This window comes from Anabrus simplex, chromosome 7 (genome assembly GCF_040414725.1).
Source record: "Anabrus simplex isolate iqAnaSimp1 chromosome 7, ASM4041472v1, whole genome shotgun sequence".
Classification (NCBI taxonomy): Eukaryota; Metazoa; Arthropoda; class Insecta; order Orthoptera; family Tettigoniidae; genus Anabrus; species Anabrus simplex.
In genome coordinates, this window is record NC_090271.1 from 143,190,430 (window position 1) to 143,211,096 (window position 20,667).

The 20,667-nt window shown below is 40.5% G+C and overlaps 1 protein-coding gene across 1 annotated transcript in view; it reads left to right on the top strand.

The window, feature by feature from the left end:
- Spase25 (Signal peptidase complex subunit Spase25) overlaps positions 1 to 20,389 on the top strand; it is a 43,628-nt gene extending 23,239 nt beyond the window's left edge. Inside the window, exons 4-5 of the mRNA XM_067151361.2 lie at positions 6,379 to 6,540; positions 19,857 to 20,389. Coding sequence (XP_067007462.1) covers positions 6,379 to 6,540; positions 19,857 to 20,043 — 349 coding nt within the window. The 3' untranslated portion in view covers positions 20,044 to 20,389. The remainder of the gene's footprint in view (positions 1 to 6,378; positions 6,541 to 19,856) is intronic.
- The last annotated feature ends 278 nt before the right edge of the window (positions 20,390 to 20,667 follow it).

Genomic DNA, 20,667 nt, shown 5'->3' on the forward strand with positions numbered 1-20,667 from the left:
ACCATTGTATACAAACAACGCAATGTTGTCTGTTTGCTTGCTCCAGTACACGTTCACTGGTGAACCAAGATTCCAGGTGGGGAAAATAATGTAATGTATCTGATACCACATCTAAAATAGCAAGTTCAGGCCAAACTCGTAGAGTTAAAATTGTATAGTAGACATCGTAAAGTAATACGAAATTTCATAAATTTGAAACATTCATTGTAGAACCTGATATTCTTGTCGATTTCATTTTAAATTCTGTCGCCCATGTTAATGGAGTCTCAGGGGCCTCTGGAAATAGTTTCTGACATGTGGGTGTTTGCTTATTTTCACCCCTGCTGTAGACCCTTCCCTCATTGAACTTGGGAAATTATTTTGCACATCAGTGTCAAAATATGTAGTGTGTGTGTGTGCGCGCGCGCGTGTAGCCAGAAGCTAAGTTGTGCAGCTTCTAATTCCACTCAGCCACTACAGTTCCATCCAAGTTTTTTGAATCCCCACAAACTTTGTTCCATACTATATTGTGCTTTATTTGAAACTGTCCAGCCACTCAGTGGATGGTTTAAAGTTGGTATTACAGAGTGATTGGCAACAGCATGAACCTCATTATGTAGCATAGGCTCACTAACCAGAAGGTTTTTTGAACGAGTATTGATGAACCATTCTCAGTCTAAATTGTTGATTTCTTTGTTGTCTGTTTTTTTAGCCTCTTCATTGATCCATTGCCCTCCCCATCTACTGCGTAGTAATTTGGCATTGTGTGTTCTCATAAACCTGAGTTTTTTCCACATCCGAAATACAGCATCATTTCATGCATGGACACCTTTTCCTTATCACTCAGTTCTATAACCTTCACCTTTACATTCAGTTTTAATGACCATTCTTCTTACACTTCATCCTGTCTTTATTTCTAAACTGTTTTCATGAGAAATGGGCTCAAATACAGCAAAATACAGTAAACTTCAGATTTGACATAAATTTTTTGGTCAAATACAGTACACAAGGAAAAGGAAAGCAAAAGGAAAGAGAATCGAGTTGCTTCACCAACGCAACAGGCAGGAAATTAGGAGTTATTTTTTTCGAGGAACTTAGAAAACCCAGATCCCATTAGACCAACATAATAAAACCCTTATCTCACCTCCAGACGAAATATTTCTAGCGTCATGCCTGTGCTACCAGGTGTACCAAAATTATATGGCAAAAGCTTAAGTTTTGAATAATTATCTCAATAATTTAGTTCTGTTTCCACATTGAACAAATTCTGCTTAATATACAGTAACATGCAGGGGCATACCAGGTGCTCAGGGATCATAAATTTTGTTCACATTGGCCAAGTTTCTACTTTATACACATTCTGCTTTGAGAAAATTTGACACATTGTTTGTATACAGTACGTCCCTTACAAAAATTACAATAAGTAGTTACTGACAGGTTCTTCCACAATCCTAATACTATAAATAATTAAGGAATCTAGAGTTTTAACAAAGCTGGATTACTGTACTTAGGACTTGGACCTGAATTTGGAGATCCATGTACGAATGGAAATGGCTTGCGCTAGCTTTCTGAAAAGGAAGAATCTACTGTGTAACAGAAGCCTCTGCTTGGAGACGTCACAACTTTGTTAGATGCTATGCACATAGGCCATCCAAAAATTAAGTTTCCTTATTTATTTTGTTGTAAAGTTAACAAATGTATTTAGCCAGGAAATATGAGCATGTGTGACAGGTCTATGACAGCAATCACATACCGGCTGGGCAAGTTCCGCCTGGTGTCTAGCACAGCAGCAGTGGCTCGAAATGGCGGCTCATATTCTTTCTCCCGCTACCTGTGAGGTTTGATCTTTGATAAAGTTTTGACAGAAATTGGAATGGGCCATTCAGAATGAGAGGCGTGGAATGCTCAGTGCATTTGTTATGCTCTATCCATGGGAATGCTGACAGACATACGTCTCAGCAAAAGGGCAACTTGAAAAGATACAAATGACTACAAAAGATCAAGTTTTCATGAGTTTGCAGTAATTTGTAGCATTGAAAAAAGAAATCACTAACGTAACACAACAACAAAAAAACCTACAGAGACCAACAACATGACATTTTATCTGATGTAATCATTCCAGTCCATAATAAATACAAATTTAACACATTGACGACCGGTCCCGGAGATCTCCGTCGTACTGCGGGCAGCGGTTGTCGACGGGCCCCAAAGATCTCCGTTTTTATGCACAGGTATCGTTTCTAGTTTGTTGTGCTATCCGTTGGCTATAATTTTAAGTACTCTCAATCCTGTCGTGGAGTAGAGGGATTGTAGATTTTAGTGTCGATGTAGTTTTTTATTGTAAGATCTTTGTAGCCGTGAAAGCTTTGTATATACACGGGTGTTCTTACACATCAAGAATCATTGTAGAAGATGGTGCGCCCATGGCAGTGTGCCCTATACAATGACACACTATTTCAACATTTATATGCAGATTCATTATCTATGTGCTACATGGGCGATGAGCCTTGAGAATTCTCGCAGTTTCTCAGCTGACGGTAGATGACAGCCGACAGTAGGTGACGGGCTACAAGAGTTCTCGCTTTTATGCACCTTGTATTTTCTGATTATTGATGAAATTGTGGGCAAGATTGAGTTCTGAATGACGTAGTCATAGAATATAAATTATTGCTGCATCTTTTGTTCTTTAAACCTTCATGTATGTAGAGATATTCCCTGGAACATCCGTGCAGATGTCAACATGGCACAGCGTAATTGTGTACAGATCGGTTATGATAGGTACCTAGTGACAGTGAATTAGATATTTCTAATGATTAATGGCTAACATTAAACGAGGATTAGCTGTAACAAGAAATCCTTGCGTACTTGAAAACAATGAGTATACGAATGGTGCAAACACGGCATTCATACTACAGTGTGCTTGCAAAGACTATTGAATGGAGCCACAAATGGTATTCCTTTGAAAAGTATCACAACGCACAGACTACGAAGCTACCTAGTGACTACATGTTCCATGTTTGAGGTCGATATCTTGAATACATTTAGAGTTACAGTAGTTTGAGTGTAGCAGTGTAATTTCTTTCTTGGAGTCTTGAACTATCCGTTCGGTGCCAGTCATCAATGTGTTAATACGAACAGAAGCTCCAGTATCCCTTCCAGCCTCTCACCACTTCTACATCCCCTTTCCACTTCCCCTCCACCCCACTCTCTGTCCTGGAAGACATACAATTGATCCATATTAATAGCCTACAAACATCTACTGGGCCACTGTGTTCCACAATTCTGTTTTATAGCTGTCTCCCTCAGCCAGTTTTCAAGTTTGTTAAATACATTCACTCACTATAAGTCACAGTACTCAAGATTGACTGGTTCCTACAGCTACAACTTGAACAAAACAACATTGTTTAACTTAACATTTTCTTCACTAAATAACGTTACATGATATAACAGCTGAGGGACATTGGTGTTGCTCTTCAAAACAAAAATTTCACCAGAAACTCATGATTTTCTTAAAGTGTCCTGTTTCATTTGCATGTTTTATATATTCTGTGTGTTTTTCAGTGTTTTTAAACGCATTCCCATGCAAATATTTTCCTTGAAAAATGTACCTTGGAATGTGTTTTTTTCCCTACATTTTATGTTATGGATGCTAAAATGGTTACAAAAGCATACTGCATCAAACTAACAACATTTTGGGTTAGAGTTTAACTTACTACAATTAACTGAAGTCTTTTAAGGTATGGTACACCTTGAAACATTCATCCATGTGGAGGGCAACTTTGCATTTGTTGCACTCGAAGCAAGATTCCTTCCGGATTCCACACTCGAAACAGGCTTACATCTCCTTGATGAGGCTGATTTACTTGCTGTAGGAACCATCTTTTCAGAAAAATTACCCCAGTGCCTTCCCTGTAGTCTAATTGGCGTGCTACCTTGAGATGGACGTCCTTTAGTGGCGTAATCAGGAAGGGTGACATCTTCTAGATTTTGCTCTGCAGCGTTGACTTGGAATGATGAAAAGCTCATTCTCTTTCTCCTCCTGCTCAGCGTGTCATGTATGTAGCTAGAATTCAGCAATGACACATCCAGCATGTTGAAGTACAATTTCTTGTACCCTTTTACATACCTGTGCATGAGAGGGTAAGATGCTAAGCGCTGGTCATGCGAATCCATGCCAACCTTTCCTGAATTGTAGTCCACTACAGTGTTTGGCTTTAATTCCTTTTTACCTTGGCCATACATCTTTTCAACCTCTACGAAGTGTGGTGTAGCATGTACTGTTGACATCATGTGCACAGGCTTCTTGTCGATCCATTTTATATTTAAGATACCCTTGGAAGAGGCGAATGTGAGTTCGCCTTTCTTCAAACTTGTGGACTTGAAGGAAGGTGGGATGAACTTTGTTCGGTCGCACTGTTCCAATTGCATTAGTGTCCCTCTCCAACAAGAGCCTGGATAATGTAGAAGTATACCAATTGTCCATGTATATTGTTCTCCAAGCACCAAGTAATTCTTCGCAGAGTTTAAGCACTACCTTTTCACTTGTTAGCAGCTGCATTCTTTCCCTGCCCTACCCACATCCTGGTTTTCTCTTCCTGTATAAATCTTGAAGTTCCAACAATATGCACTCTTAGGCTCACATACTTGGTAGATTTTCAGTCCAAATTGTGCCCTTTTTGAAGGATTGTACTGGATGTAACCTAATCTACCTCAGAACTTCATGAGGCTTTCGTCAATAACTACTTTTTCACTGGGAGTGTAAACTTTCTGAAATCTGTCCAAGATATGGTCATTTATTGGTCTTATTTTTCTCAATTTTTCTGTTTCTTGTGAATCTGTGGCAAATTGTAGATATCTTGATATTGCTGCAAATCTTCTGTAGGATATTGTTTCTCCAAGTATAGAGGAGTCCACAACCCTTTTATTCCAATAACTTTGTGGTGTTGATTTCTTTGTGACATCAATATACAAAGAGCTTTAAGCTCATCTACATTGACTGGGAGTCAGTGAGCTTCATCTTAAGACTTCTTTTTTATTGGGTTGTTTTCAACAGAATCTATTATTTTATTTGCACAGGCATTGGTTTCCTTGCAAATTCCCTCCTAAAAAGTGTCAGTAAGAAACTGACTCACGTCATATTCTGTAGCATTATCACCCAGACACCTCCTGACTACAGTATTTAGCTCCCGAACAACTGCACATGCATTGCCTTTCGGAAAATTACTGGCCAGACTCTATTTTCAATTGTTCGATGCGGTGAGGTTATGTACGAAATTATCTTCATCCTCACTATCACTTTCACGAGCAGAGTCACAGTTTTCAGATGCACTATCACTGCTAAAACTACTATCAGATAATTCTGAGATATATTCATCACCGCTATCAAGCGGAAATTGCAGAATTCTTTCCTCTTCCTCCTCGCGATGTTTACACAACATCTTTCTCCATGGTAGCATTCATTTCTTGAACAAGATGACCAATTTTAGAAGCAAAATAAACATTGACAAAATAGCCTTTGGATAATAACAATTGGCATGTAAACATGCTAGAACTATCTAGGAACGTAATTCTAAAGTACATCATCACTACAGAAAGAAATCTGTAGTCAGACAGACATATTTCCGACTTGAGTACACAGGGACGGTTGTACCCGCCATTGCATGTTAATGAATGTGGAACTCTTGACGGCTGTACCTGTCATTGTAGCGGAATGGGTTAATCTGATACTTCGCTTTTTTGTACTGGAAGGAAGAGATTACATGTAGATCAGCAATCGTGCAAAAAAAATGTAACTGCAAACGGTCACAGAGCAGGGAAGCATGAACGTCACGACTAGCCGCTGACAGGTAGAGGCACGCCAATGTTTGCGATTCATATTCTGGGGAATAGTGTGAGGAGTGGACAAAAATATCATGCACGTGTTAACTGGTAGTCCCTTCAGCGGTGGGTACAGCTAGTTTACAAATAATGTTCTGAAATAAGATGGGATTAGGCCAGTGATTGAATACCATTCTGGGGTTAATCTTATTCCATACATGGCTGGTGTTTAATTGCAGGCTGCTATTGTTAAATGTTGTTTTCTTTTGACATTTTCATTTTAGTTGAAACAAATTCTGCAGTACTAAACTTATTTCAAATCCAGGAACTCTCCTGATACTTAATATTAAATTCCCTTTGCTTGTTATACATGCTTCATTGATAGTCATATGGTTCTATATTCTCGCCTTCATTGAGTTTTCTGTATATGATGAGAGTGAGAAGGAAGTTGGAGCCCTGTATATAAATGCTAGGACCTGAAAGATAGTATTGAAATCTAGTGTATTTGAGACTGGTGATCATAAAGATCCTGAAATCATTTTACTGTATGTGCATCTAATCATCTGTAATTTTGTTTTACAGACCCGTGTTGATATTCTGTGTTTCTACATACTTTGTTATGATGGGTATCCTCACATTATACACCACTTACAAGGAAAAAGGAATCTTTGTGGTGGCGATTCAGAAAGATCAAAGTGGCTTCAGTCCTGATAATGTATGGGAAGCCAGCTCCTTCTTAAAGAAGTAAGTATCAAGGTAGTATTTCCTCCTTTGTATCTTAATATCATGGATTCAGTTGCTTAACAAATATTGATTCTATTGTAACTTTGTTATGATGGAAGAACAGTGGCAAAATTCTAGGAAGTTTTTGTAGACTAGTAGAAAGAAAGTACTATAAAGATGGATAACAAGAAATGATGTTGCGGTGTGGTTATAACTACAGTGGGACCTTGATTATCCGTTCCCGGAAAATACGTTTTCCCGGAATATGCGTTCAAATTACGTGGTCCCGCGAGCATCGTAATTAAATCACGTAAAAGTCCCGCATTTTCCGTTCCTCGAAGAAACGATTTCCCGGATCAACCGTCCAGAAATTCCAGTCCCAAATTTTTGCAGACAAGCTTTTTACACACTGAGCACTGAGCTTCTCCTTCATGTTCGCAACTTAAAAACAGTGCTGCCATTCCGGGTCAGTTCTGCCGTAACCTTTTCTCTTACCGCTCTTGTCTAGGATCTTTCTTTTGCACAAAGAAATCTGGTTTACTCATCCCTGGTGTGAGCGAATCTGTCAGTTCAACTCCCCTCCCTCCCGCCTAGAGAGGAGAAGTTTTACCTGCACATGTGCAAGGTCATTTCTAGGTTGTGCAATGTCTTACTGTGGGCACTGTTTGACATGCCTGCTGTACTGTGATTGAATGAATGGTCGGCAGATTTTAACTAACATAGTTAAACAATCACATGGCACATAATTTGTTTTGTTCATTTTTGTCAAGTTTTACTATAGTATACAGAATTATTGTAGAATGACGGTGGTTTAGTTAACCCTTAGTTGGGTCAGGAGCAATCCTGCTACCATATGTGACACTGGATGCTACTACCTTCAACTCTCTGGCCAAGTGTTGGGCAGCCATTTTTTACCAAACCTTACAACCTAAGGGGGAACCAACGGCTACAGGCGGAGGTGTTCTCCCGTAGGAGGTTTACTGAAACCTTTGTGGAGGAAACACCACATAAATGCATGTCCTATGGAGCTTCTTCGGAAAGATCGGAGTGAGGGTCCACAGAATTTCTGCTTGTTGTCAGTGTTAACCACCCGAATGTGATGCTAAGATGGTCCCTTATGCAAGTTAACAGTAGGACAGGTTGTTGGGGATTCGGTATGAAAAGATAAAGACTATACTACTTTCAAGAGTGACATATCTTTGTACATCCTGCTCTCTGAGCTGTAGCCATCTTGTAAATAATGTAGTTGAATAAAACAGTGTGCAACATAAGGTATATGTAACTTATTCCCCATCTATTCACAACATTTATTTTTGTGCCGAAACCCGGGAGCATTTCTGTTCAATATACGGACCACATACAAGAAGACAGGTATTACGCAGTATTACACGAAAATACGATGTGAAGTGCAGTGAATTGAAGTGACCTTGGAAACCATCACTAGATCTCACGAAAGAAGGCGGCCATTGACGGAAATTACCAACGGATGACTATACTTTTTACACTACAATACTTGGGGAATATTTTGAGGAATACGGAAGGTTAACATGAACATTTGAAGTTTTCGCATGACTGATAGAAATTGTTTGTTAACCATAAACTTCATAACCTATCGTCATATCGGATAGTCATTTTGCATGTCATTTGTTATCAAACAACTACCACACTAGGCACTTCCAACAGCATGCTTGTGACACGTGCTGCCATCTAGCAGCAAAAACTCAGCTACGTTGTATTACACGACGAGACTCTTTGGACTTCAAGAGAAGGACGCACTCTGCGGGCCACTACGGTGTACTACTCACGTAAACAACAGACTCAGCGACCGAGCAGCTGTCACTCAGGATTTACATGGCCATTATGGCAACTACAGAAGGGACCGCCACTCGACCTGCTGATTCGACCGCGACAATTCACAACTTGAAAAGAAAGAGAACTAGAGAAAGGAATAACGTTACTCGGTTCCTCACGGCTATTGACAGCTTCACGAGAGACACATCCCTTAATGATTACCAGTATTACCGAGACAGACTCCAGGAATCTTTATCACATTTAACGCAACTGGACGACTCAATTCACGATCTTCTGTCAGATTCAGTGTTTAATTCTGACGTATCTACCTGCGATGATTATATTGACAAAGCAAAACGTGGAATTCAAAAGGCTAGTTTGGAGATAGAAAATAAACTTTCCACTACCACTGCGGAACTGGCATTGAACAGTACCCCCCTCCTACGTCTGACGGAGCAATGACTCGCACTGTTAAGCTTCCAACTATTAGAGTACAACCCTTCGCAGGCGACATAGAAACTTGGATGCCCTTCTGGGAACAATTTGAATCATCTGTAGATAAAAATCCTACCCTCTCGACAATAAGCAAGCACATTTTCCTGCGCAGCTACCTCGAAGGAATGCCTAAGATGGTTGTCAACGGTATCGCTGTGACTGCATCTACGTACGAAGACACGAGAAAGATACTAATGGCACGGTACGGAAATAAAAGCAGAATTATTCAGGTGCACATCGATTATTTGGAAGAAATTAAATCCATAACAATTTTCACCTGAATCACTGAATTCTACCTACATAGAATGTAACCGGCGCATCCGTTCATTACAGGCCCTAGGCGAAAATGTCAACGGATATGGGCGAATGCTAGCTCCAAAAATTCTCCGAGCCTTTCCTGACGACATTTGTACTCGGTGGATAATTCATTCCAAATGAAACGAGATCCCGGAGTGTGACATCATACAATTAATGGATTTTCTAGAAGTGGAAGGTGCTCTTGTCACACAGAAGATTCGAGGAGAGCCCCTAAACTCTAGTAGTGTCTTACCAACTACAGGCGCATTTCAAGTTCATTCTAGAGCAAAGGGGCCCCACGAAAAACACTAAACAATCTAATGATCCATTCTGCGTATTCTGTGAACAACGGGGTCATTGGGATCAAGACTGCAGAACGATAACTACCATACACGATCGTATCCAGAAACTGAAGTCAACTAACCATTGTTTTCTTTGTTTAAATCGTGGGCACACCATTTCAAAGTGCAGCAAGAAAGGTAAAGCACAGTGTACCAACTGTAAGAAATCACACCATAGGACAATCTGTGACGAGAATGAGAAGACTTTATCTAGTCCGCCTTCTCAAACTGCCGTAGGAAGGGTAAATGTTACGTCCCCTGGTTTTACTTATTTGCAAACAGCTCAGGTGTGGATTACTGGTCCAACGGGTTTAAGCAGACTCACTCGCTGTGTTCTCGATGCAACGTCAAGCTTTATCGCCAAATCACTGGTAGATGATCTTCAGCTGGAGGTAATCAGGCAACAAGAACTAACTGTATGTGCATTTGAGTCAAACCCAACGACTTCAAACGAGCGGAAACTTGTTCGATTTAATTTGAAAGGAGCCTGGACGAACATTACTATTTCTCTTTCTGGTTTCGAAAGTTCTCACGTTCTCTTGCCGCAACCATGTGCTCCACAAGACGTCACGGTATTGGCACACGCTCGGAAGCTGCAGTTGGCAGATCCTAAAACCCCCTCACATGAAGACCTCCCCGTTAAAATCCTTATCGGTAGTGATCACTACTGGAAAATAATTAGAGACAGTCCACCACTGCGTATCTCCCCATCACTTGTACTGGTTCCTTCCACAGTTGGCTGGATCCACAGCGGGGACAGATCCGGAATGCACGCGTACGCAGCCACTGTCAATCATATCAACTTGAAGCAGTCGTACTCGGATAACGAGTTCAGAAGATTTTGGGACCTGGAAACTATTGGCATCACTGCTGAACAAGAACGCCCACTGAACAACAAGGAGTCAAGAATTCTTGAGGAATTCAGATCATCTTTTCACATCAAAGATAAGCGACGTGTAGTCTCTTTACCGAAGAAGCGAGATATCCTCGAACTACCCCATAACCTACAGAATGCAGAAGCTCGCTTGAAGAACCTTGAGAGGAGACTACAAAACAATGACGACTTCAACCAGATGTACTGCCTCCAGATGTTGAGCTACATTCAGAAACAACAAGTGGAAGAAGTGGATACGACGAGAGCGATTGACGTCATGTACTACCTCCCACATCAAGCCGTAAAGAAAGAGAAGTGTGAGACGACCAAGTGGAGAATAGTATTCGATGCCTCGGCTCATCAGGCTAATGCAACCTCTCTGAATGACATGCTCGAAATGGGACCTAATCTCTTGCCAGAGACCCTCGCCATTCTCCTGCGTTTCAGACTTTACCGACGTGCAGTCACCGCGGATATACAACAGGCATTCCTTCAGCTAGTCCTCGATGAGAAAGACAGAGACCTTACCAGATTTCTGTGGTACAGAGTGACTCAGGACGGAGGAGGACACTATCACACTACGAATGACATCGTTACATACCGTTTCGCTTGGCTTCCCTTTGGGCTAACCTGCAGCCCATTCCTACTCTCTGCAACTATCAGGGAACATGCTGACAAACACCGACTAGCATTTCCAAACACTGCACCATTGATCAACAGCAACACCTTCATGGACGACATCCTTATTGGAACGAGTGATGACATCTAAAGTGATCACGATTTACTATGAACTCACCGCCTTGATGAAGATCATTAGCCTTCCCCTCGCAAAATGGGCTACTAATTCGGTTGAGCTGCGGGACATCTGGAAGGCAGAAGGAAGAGACAGTATACTACAGATCCAAGTTCTAGGCATGAACTGGTGCACTTCAAGCGATTGTTTTTCGATAAATACGGACGAAATCCTGCGCAAAATTTCAGATGGACCGATGACGAAACGACAGATTTTGAAGATCGCAAGCAGCTTTTACGACCCACTTGGCTTGTTAACACCGGTATCACTCATCGGGAAGCGAATATTTCAGGATACCTGGTGTCGAGGAGTTCACTGGAATGAACTGCTACCTTCCGATCTTGCTGCTCAGTGGCAAATATGGATATCAACTCTCATCTCTCACAAGTACGCATACCTCGTTGGGTTCATATCTCAAGCGAGGTAAATACCCAAATCCACGTTTTTTGTGACGCTTCTCAGCGAGCCTACGGGGCAGCCCTGTACATCCGTACAGCTAATGAGGGTGCTGTACAAGTTCACTTAGCCTGCAGTAAATCAAGACTAGCTCCAGTGAAGAAAGTAGCCCTACCACGCCTTGAACTCCTAGCAGCGTTAGTAGGAGCACGACTTCTACGATATTACAGCAAAGCAACTGACTGTGACGTCTCTCAAGCAATCTTATGGACAGATTCTACTGTGACCTTAGATTGGATACGTGGTAATCCAAATCAATGGAAGACCTTCGTCTGTAACCGCGTGACGGAGATCCAATCTTATACAACACCATCGCAATGGCGACACTGCCCAGGATCTGACAACCCTGCAGATCATCTATCTCGTGGAGTTACGTCATGGACGAGATGGACACGCATGGACAGTTGTGCTCTCCCAGACGGACGGCGCTCGCATTGTAAGGCCTCTTCGGCTGGTCATACCTCTGGAGGTTGACCAGGGTGGGGAGGATGTTGGGGAAAAGATAGACTATACTACTTTCAGGGGTGACATATCTTTGTACATCCTGCTCTCTGAGCGGTAGCTATCTTGTAAATAATGTGGTTGAATAAAACAGTGTGCAACGTAAGGTATATGTAACTTATTCCCCATCTATTCACAACACAGGTGATGGATGAGCTTCCACAGTTGCAAGCCAATGCCAGCGTCCAGGTCAAGGGGATGAATAGTCTTGCTTAGTGTCAGGCAGACAGCTGGCTATAAAATATTCTTGCCACATCAGAAATAGGGATAGCACTTTGAAGGTTTTATCGGAAAAGGCTGGGACATACGCTGGGAGTGACGCACAGTTTTCTCACCTGAAGGCTATGTGAAATGGCCAAGGGCTACTTCACAACTCTGAACGCGTGAGACTAAAGATGCATGTCCAGAATATCAGAATTGCCACTTAGAATATTGGATCCATAACAGGGATGAGTTATGAGCTCTTTGTGACCCTAGCAAAGCAGAAAATAAACATCGCATGCATTTGGGAAACCAAATGGGAAGTTTCATCATCAAAGAACATTTAAGCTTGTTTATATGGGAAATACTAACAGGAGGAATGGTATTGGAATTGTGCTAGATCAAAATATAAAAGAACTAGTAGAAGTAGAGAGAGAGTGAATGACAGAATCTTGGCCATCAAACTCATGGTACGTAATGAGACTTCGAACATCATTACTATGTATGCTCCACAAGTTGGTAGTTATGGTGTCCTCCAGAATACTCCACTCGTTGAAGACCTGTTGAGGGTTTGGATATGCTACAAGAAATGAAGACCAGATTCACAGCCCAAGCATATGATCTTGCTTTGCTGAATATCTTTTCCCAGAAAAAATATGACTATATATATGTATCAAAGTGGAGAAGTGCCACAGTGATTGTATTTGAGCCAGAAGGGAAACATTATGAAATGTCAAAAATAGGAAAGTTATCCGTGGGGAATGTCTTACTGCTCAACATAGACTCCTAGTTGCTGACATCAAACTAAGGAGAATTTCCGGACTGAAGGCTATACGCTGCCAGTAAGAACAAAATGGTGGAGACTACAGGGTGACTTAGTGACTAGAATCCGAGAAGATGTTTGCAACTTGGATGTTTTGCAGTGTCATCAACATGAAGCTACAGATGCGGAGCAGCAGTGGTGCCATTTGTCCTAAGTTGTTAGAGAATCTGCCAAAAGAATCCTTGGTCAAACAAATTGAGAAGCCATTATGTGAAAGGAAACCTGGTGATGGTCTGAGGAAGTGCAACAGGCAGTTCAAGAAAAGAGAATATGCTTCAAGAACTGGCAGATGTCAGAAGACTCCCAGGATCACTCTAAGTATAAGGAAGCCAAAAGAGAAGCTAAGAAAGCCTGTTAGTATTGCTATTCCCTGCTACTGGAAAAACCAGAAACAAAACGGTGAAGAGGAGATATTTAGGCTTGTTAAGGCATGGGAAAGCTCTAAAAGGAATATAATGCACGTAAGGTGCATTAAAGGTGAAAATAACATTGTTTTGACTAAGGAGGATAAAATAAAGGGGCACTGGAAGTCATATTTCCACCACTGCTAACTGAGAACCCTGTGATGATTTTCCAGATAATCAAGGCCTAATACGTCCTGTTACTTTTGTACAAGTTGAAAGGGCTATATGAAGAGCATGAAGGCCAGGGAACTTCAGGACGTGATGACTTACCGATTGAGGGATGAAAGTCATGAGGAGGAGGGGATTCAATGGTTCACTACTCTCTTCAGTAAGATCATAAATAGTGGGAAGATTCCTGGGTAATGGAAAAGTGCCGTTATGCCAATATATAAAAACAAAGGGGATGATCAGGATTGTGAAAATTACAGGAGGATCCAGTTTCTGAGCCATACCTTGAAACTTTGGGTGAGGGTCATTGAGGGGAGACTAAGGGAAGAGACCCAGATAACAGAAAATTAGTTTGGGTTTATGCCTGGTAGAACCACAACTGACACCATCTTCACTCTCAGGATGTTGATGGAGAAATACCGATTATGTAGGAAAGATCTCAATATGGTCTTCATAGATCTTGAGAAGGCCTATGATAGTGTGCCACGTGATCTTCTCTGGTGGGCATTGAAAAAGAAAAGGATCCGTTATCAGTATATCAGGTTGATTTAAGATATGTACCAAAGAAGCCAGACGACTCTGAGAAGTGTGGAACTACAGAAGAATTTGCAGTTAAGCTGGGCCTGCATCAGGGGTCAGCTCTCAGCCCATACCTCTTTATCATTGTCATGGATGAATTAACAAAACACATTCAGAATGTGGCCCTGTGGAACATGCTGTTTTTAGATGTTGTAGTGCTTGTGGGTGAAAGCTTACGTACACTACAGCAGAGGCTGAACACTTGGCAAGATGTTAAAAATGGGCTCAAGATAAGCAGGACTAAAATGTGCTATCTCTACTGTAACTTTTTCATGAGTGATCTTGATGGGTAGGCTGGTTAAAAAATTGGGAATGAGGAGGTAGCAAAAACCAATACCTCAAATATCTTGGATCAGTGATACAGGATAATGCAGACATTGACAGAGATATTACAAGTTGGGTCAACTGCAGCTGGGTGAAGTGGCGAGCAGTGACTGGTGGTTCTATGTGATAGAAAGGTCTCTCTTCACCTGAAGAGCAAAATCTACAAAATGGTTATCCATCCAGCCATTCTATATGGTTTGGAGTGCTGGGCTGCAAAGAATAAAGATGAACCGAAACTTTGGATACGGTATACAAGCAGACTATCTCCAGTTGACTTGTAGGTGTCATCAAATGCTATTAGATATGTTCATTACAGTACAAAGGAGTAAAGGTGCGAAAATACTAGGTTTTTTTTACTATTACCTGAAGAGGACACTATATATAACGAGGTAAGCACATGGCGGCCGACCATGTTTACTTTTTGCCTGTGGGGTGATAACATCGTACCTGACGTCATAGGGTGGTAGAGAGGCTGGGAATTAATATCCGAAAACTAAGTCCTGAATTTTCGCTACTGCGCATGCACGACTAATTTAATTATTTAACATTTCACTGTGGACAAGAAAAATTATAGTGACGTTATAAGTAAGATGTCACACCACTCTCCTGTACCTCTGTAGACAGCACATGGTACACCTGCGAGAATGTGACGTTAGCAAGGGCCGCCAAACCTTCCTCGTGGAAGGAAGGGGCATAACACCTGTGGTCCTTATGAGCTTGGGTTAATCTAAATATACACATATGCGTGGGTCGTAATGGATTATTGAAAAGATGCATAACCGTGGCGAATAACCATTGTGCAGTTTTCAAGTACAAATGTAATCATATGATTTACTTTCTTCGTCACAGGTAAGAATTGGCGTTAGGTGTCGAAGGCAATCTCCAATTGGGTACGTTCGTTAGGTTGGTACTTCTCATGCACGTGTAGATCGACGATGGCGAAACGGTTACCTGCAGCAATTACAACAGGGTCATGATAGTTGTGTCATTACTGTCGATTCAACTTATATTTATTTAATTAATGGCTCGTATATGCACATTGTGCAGTATTATGTAGTTAACAAATTATGGAATGATTCGTACATTCAAGGTGGATTTATGTGCGTTTTAGGTGTTTAATTGCATATCAAAGTGAGATGCAACTAACCTAGAGCGCTTTCCAATTAATACTGGCTGACTTTGCAGTCGATGCCGGTAGTACGTGCAATGTATACCTAAATAACCTTCTGTGAATACCATTTGAGCACACTACTTCCTATTTTTGCTACTGTGTAGCCTCTGTTTTCTGTGTGGGTAATAACACTTTTTTGGGTGGGTTGGTGGGTCCCTGGCAAGCATAACGGAAGGATTTCTCCTCATCTCTGCGTCACATACCGTTTCATATCGTTCGTACATGCATTTCCTATTCCTAAACATGCACCCGCGTTCGTAAATTGGGAACTGTAAATTGCTCCATACTGATCGGGCACTCGAGCAGTATTGAAGCGATCTCTGATGTTTTCTTCCTTTGTTATTAAATTCCAGTACTTTAGTGGTTCATTGTGATTTATGTGGTGAATTTGTCTTCAGTATGCATTTTGTGATGTGCTCATTTTCTGCTGTAACCCATGGGGTCCTTAGTTTGTGTTTTTATGTACATTTAAATGTCAGATGATGTTGGCTCGTGACGACATAGTTTCATCATGGCTGACCTTCCACAGGTTGAAGGGATGAACTATGATGTTATAAACATGGCTACCATGGCAGGAGAGGCGTAGCGCTTGGCAAATATTTGCATTTAATAATTTCTGACAAATCGCAAAAAAATCACAATTTTCGCATCTAAGTTCCATTTTTGGACATTGTGGAATTCGCTCATTAGGTTAAACAATTTCTGAGACCCGAATTGGAGATAGCTTGCAAACCGGAGCCAAAACTTCTTATGGCTTTAATGAAGATGCTGTGATAGGCTGGTGGAGTAGATAAAATTCCTAACGACACTATTTGCCAATCTCTGACAGTAACATCAGTCTCTGAGAAATTGAGGGAAAATCAACTGAGATGGTTCGGTCACCTTCAGTGAAGACTAACAGATTATGTACTGCACAGAGTGGAGAGGCAGACAGTAGGCGGCCAGCCAGCTCTGGGCAGACCTAAATTAAGACAGAAAACCTGCGTCAGGAAGGACCTGAATAGTACCAGTGCTGATGAAAATAGAGTAACAAGATCAAAGTTACTGGAGAAAAGTTGCCAGAAAAGCTGACCCCACCTGAGTGGGATAAGGTGAAAAAGAAGACGGTGGTTTAGTTATAACTAGGGCTAAAATTTTTATGTAATATCAGGGTGTGCAATGTGTACATATTTTTGTAACAAAAATAGGCAAAACATGTATCAAAATGTCATATTAGGAAAATGAAATGGCGTATGGCTTTAAGTGCCGGGAGTGTCTGAGGACATGTTCGGCTCGCCAGATGCAGGTCTTTCGATTTTCTCCCATAGGCGACCTGCGTGTCGTGATGAGGGTGAAATTATGATGACGACACATACACCCAGTCCCGTGCCAGCGAAATTAACCAATGCTAGTTAAAATTCCCGACCCTGCCGGAAATTAAACCCGGGACCCCTGTGACCAAAGGCCAGCACGCTAACCATTTAGCCATGGAGCCAGACATTAGGAAAATAATATGCAGTATTGAAAGTAGGCAGATCTAGGTTAGGTTTTTTAGTGAAGCTCCAATACATGTAGACACTAACGTCTCAATCATTAAATCAAATTATAGCATGCGTTGAGAATGGGAGATGTTTATTCTTACATTATTTTGATGTTCAGTGTAGTGCCAAATATTTTTCAAGCTTGATAGGGTTATTGAATGTCTCTGGTCAGTGCATATCTGCTTATAAGCTGATAGTGACTTCTTTGTCGCAGAATGATGTTGGAGCAAATTTCAAGGCGTAGAACTTTCCTAAGACCATGGAGGATCTTGTTCTTCTCCATTCAGGATCTTGCAGACTGCAGTGAAAGTGGAATATCCTGAATTTTTTCCCCATAAATGCATGAAATTCATGCAGCAACTTTTGTCAGACATCGTCCTGTAACTCCACTAAGTCCCTTCTTGACATCCTCAATGGTATCCATTGATATAGTTTTCGATTACCATAGGGAACTTGAAATGATTGTCCTGAATGTGTAAATTTATAATTCTAATGACAAAATTTCCAGCTAACTCGTTCTTGGTTGCCAGCATTTCGTCCCGGTGTGCCAATTTGGGCTCATCACTTGGTAACTAGCACATCTACCAAGACATGTAGTGGAGGCCACTGCACACACTGAATGGGTAAATTTATAATTTCATTGTACTGTAATGTCATATTTATAACACTAGGTTGATTGTTGTGACACAGAGTTTGAGAGAACGGCTCAACCAATTGACATCATAAAGCATTCAGATATAAGCTCTTGGCTTGTAGATTTGTAGTGCGTCTTTAAAAGTATAAACATTACTTCCCACATATTTTTAAATTATTGAAGAAAAATGTTACATTCTTATTGGTTAAGGTGCTCGCCAGTACTTCATGGCTGTCTATACCGTGAGAACTCTGATCAGGTGGCTCAATAGGGGAAGTGGTAGGGGGTAGGCATGCGTGCGCAGTCAGATGACTTCGTGGTCAGCTGTACTTTGTGGACAGGAATAATCACTGTTTTGCTGCCTAGTCGTTGAACAGTGCACATTGCATTCAGTATTCCTCTAAATATAAATGAGTTTGGTGTCTGGATTAAAATTAAATCCCAAGGCAGCTGATGATATTTGATTAGCAGTGGTCCCTAGGATAAATCCCCAGTGGCAATAGTCATTCATTAATGTGTGTGAATTGTCTTCTAAAATATGTAACAACATTCCATTCATTCTGGTGGGAAAATTCTTGTTCTTGGGGTAGATTTCATGATGGTTTTGCCTGTTTTGCCACATCCTTATCACCAAAGAATTGTTTATTTATACCGTATTTACGCGAATAATACCCGCATATTTTTTAAAAATTGAGGCACGAAATTGGGGTGCGGGTTTTATTTGTGTCAATGTTGGCATTTTTTTTCAAAATCAGCCTTCCTAAAGTTAGGGTCCAGGGATTATTCGCGTAAATACTGTAATTGTATTAAATACTCTCCTCTTTGACTCTTCTTCATAAAAATATTTGGACAAAATCACAAAGAAAATGGAAATAGCTGATTTTTTTGCGAGAAATTTGTAACGGTGACTGATCAAATGTTATTGAAATACCAGCCAGAATTTTAGCACATTATGATAATGCGATAGAAATTTACAGCAAGACTGTCACTTGTGCAAAATGTCATCATTTTCTTGAAAGTTGCCATTCTTAATTAATTTGAAAGTCATTGGGCTTATACTCAGTAGTTCAAAACCATACACTAGTTACTTCAATTTCTCACATATTCTTGAATTCCTTGGAATTATGCTTTGCTTCCATGTATTCTTATTCGAAAAATTGGAGCCATAGTTATGCTCCTTAGAAATTGGAATGTTTCTCAACGGCTCTTAAACGGAACCAGATTGGAGCCTAATTCTAAGAAGTGTGTACAAAAATGGTTTAGATTCGGAAATAATAAATGGAGATAAAGCTGGACAGAGAGTTGTAATCCCTTGAATTGACGTAACATCTGTAAAACACTTCCATTTTCTTTCTAGAGGCATCAATTTCCAATTAGCTTGGCATTTTGTATTGTGATCAATAAACCTCAAGGGACGTGAAAGTCTCTATTTACCTCAGCCAGCCATGGCCAGTTAAATGTTTCAATGTCAAGAGAGCATTATTTTAAAGTTTCAACAGTACCAAAAGGTAATTGTACAAGGAATGCACAGAGCAAGTTGCTGCATGATTTGGGTCACATAGCTATCAGTTTGCATTCGGGAGATAATGGGTTCAAACCTAACTGCCAGCAGCCCTGAAGATGATACTCCTTGGTTTCCCATTTTCATATGAGGCAAATGCTGAAGCTGTATCTTAATTAAGTCCACAGTTGCTTCCTTCCCACTTCTAGCCATGTTCTATCCCATCGTTGCTGTAGACCTACCTGTCTCAGTGTGATGTAAAGAAAATTGTAAAAATACAAAGTGCAAGGAACTATCTAGAAGTAGGTTATGTATAAACCAATTTCAACTTTAATACTGTAGTGTTATGATTTCAGAATTGCTACTCCTTTATACTCAAACCCTTGCATATGCACTGTATATAGTGTTCCTTTTGAGAATATTAACTTGTAGTTCCTAATTTCCTTTTATTCTTATTCTTACAGGTATGATGATAAATATCACCTTATACTTACATGTAAGGATGGTAAAACAGGGGCAGTGAGAGAGGCTACTTTAGTTAGAACAGTTGCTAACTTCATTGATGAGAATGGCACCCTGGTTTATGAGTTGCTGGAGCCTGAAATCAGCAAACTACACAACAGTCTGCTGTCTGATCGCAAGGAGAAGTAGCATTAGTGTATCAAGACTGGATTGAGGTGGACAAGATTGGCAGTATTTGGTCTCTTTGTTTCTTGAAATATAAGTGCACATTTTGTCGATGGTGATATATGGTGTGTTGAGTATCACCTCCATTTGATTCATCCAGTCTTCAAATTGGTACAATTTGTACAAAACTGAGAAAGAAATTGTATTATTCATATATCAACGTTGTGGTTGATAGATTGGATATTTACATTTCTGCTATTACACATAAGCAGTATATTGTTGCCAATGTGTCAGAAATCAAGGTTTCACATCACCTGTTTGATCTCTTGACTCATATTTTATTGAAATATACAGTATTTATAAACTAGAATATTTCCTTATCCTTTGTTTTTTTTTGTTTTACTAACAAGTACAGGTTTGTTTTTTCATCATGTCAGTCTGCCGCATAATACCGCAGGTAAAATGAAGCAAACATTCAGCTCGTACCTTCTTAAGTTTTTAGACTTAAAATTTATATCATTGTTCAGTATTTACATGTGGAGGTCTCCAAGAGTAAAAATATATCTAGTAGTTGATGTTCATAGGTTGAATACAGTATTGTAAAGTAATAGGAAAATTAACAGTTCAGCTAGCCCTTGCAAAATTTTA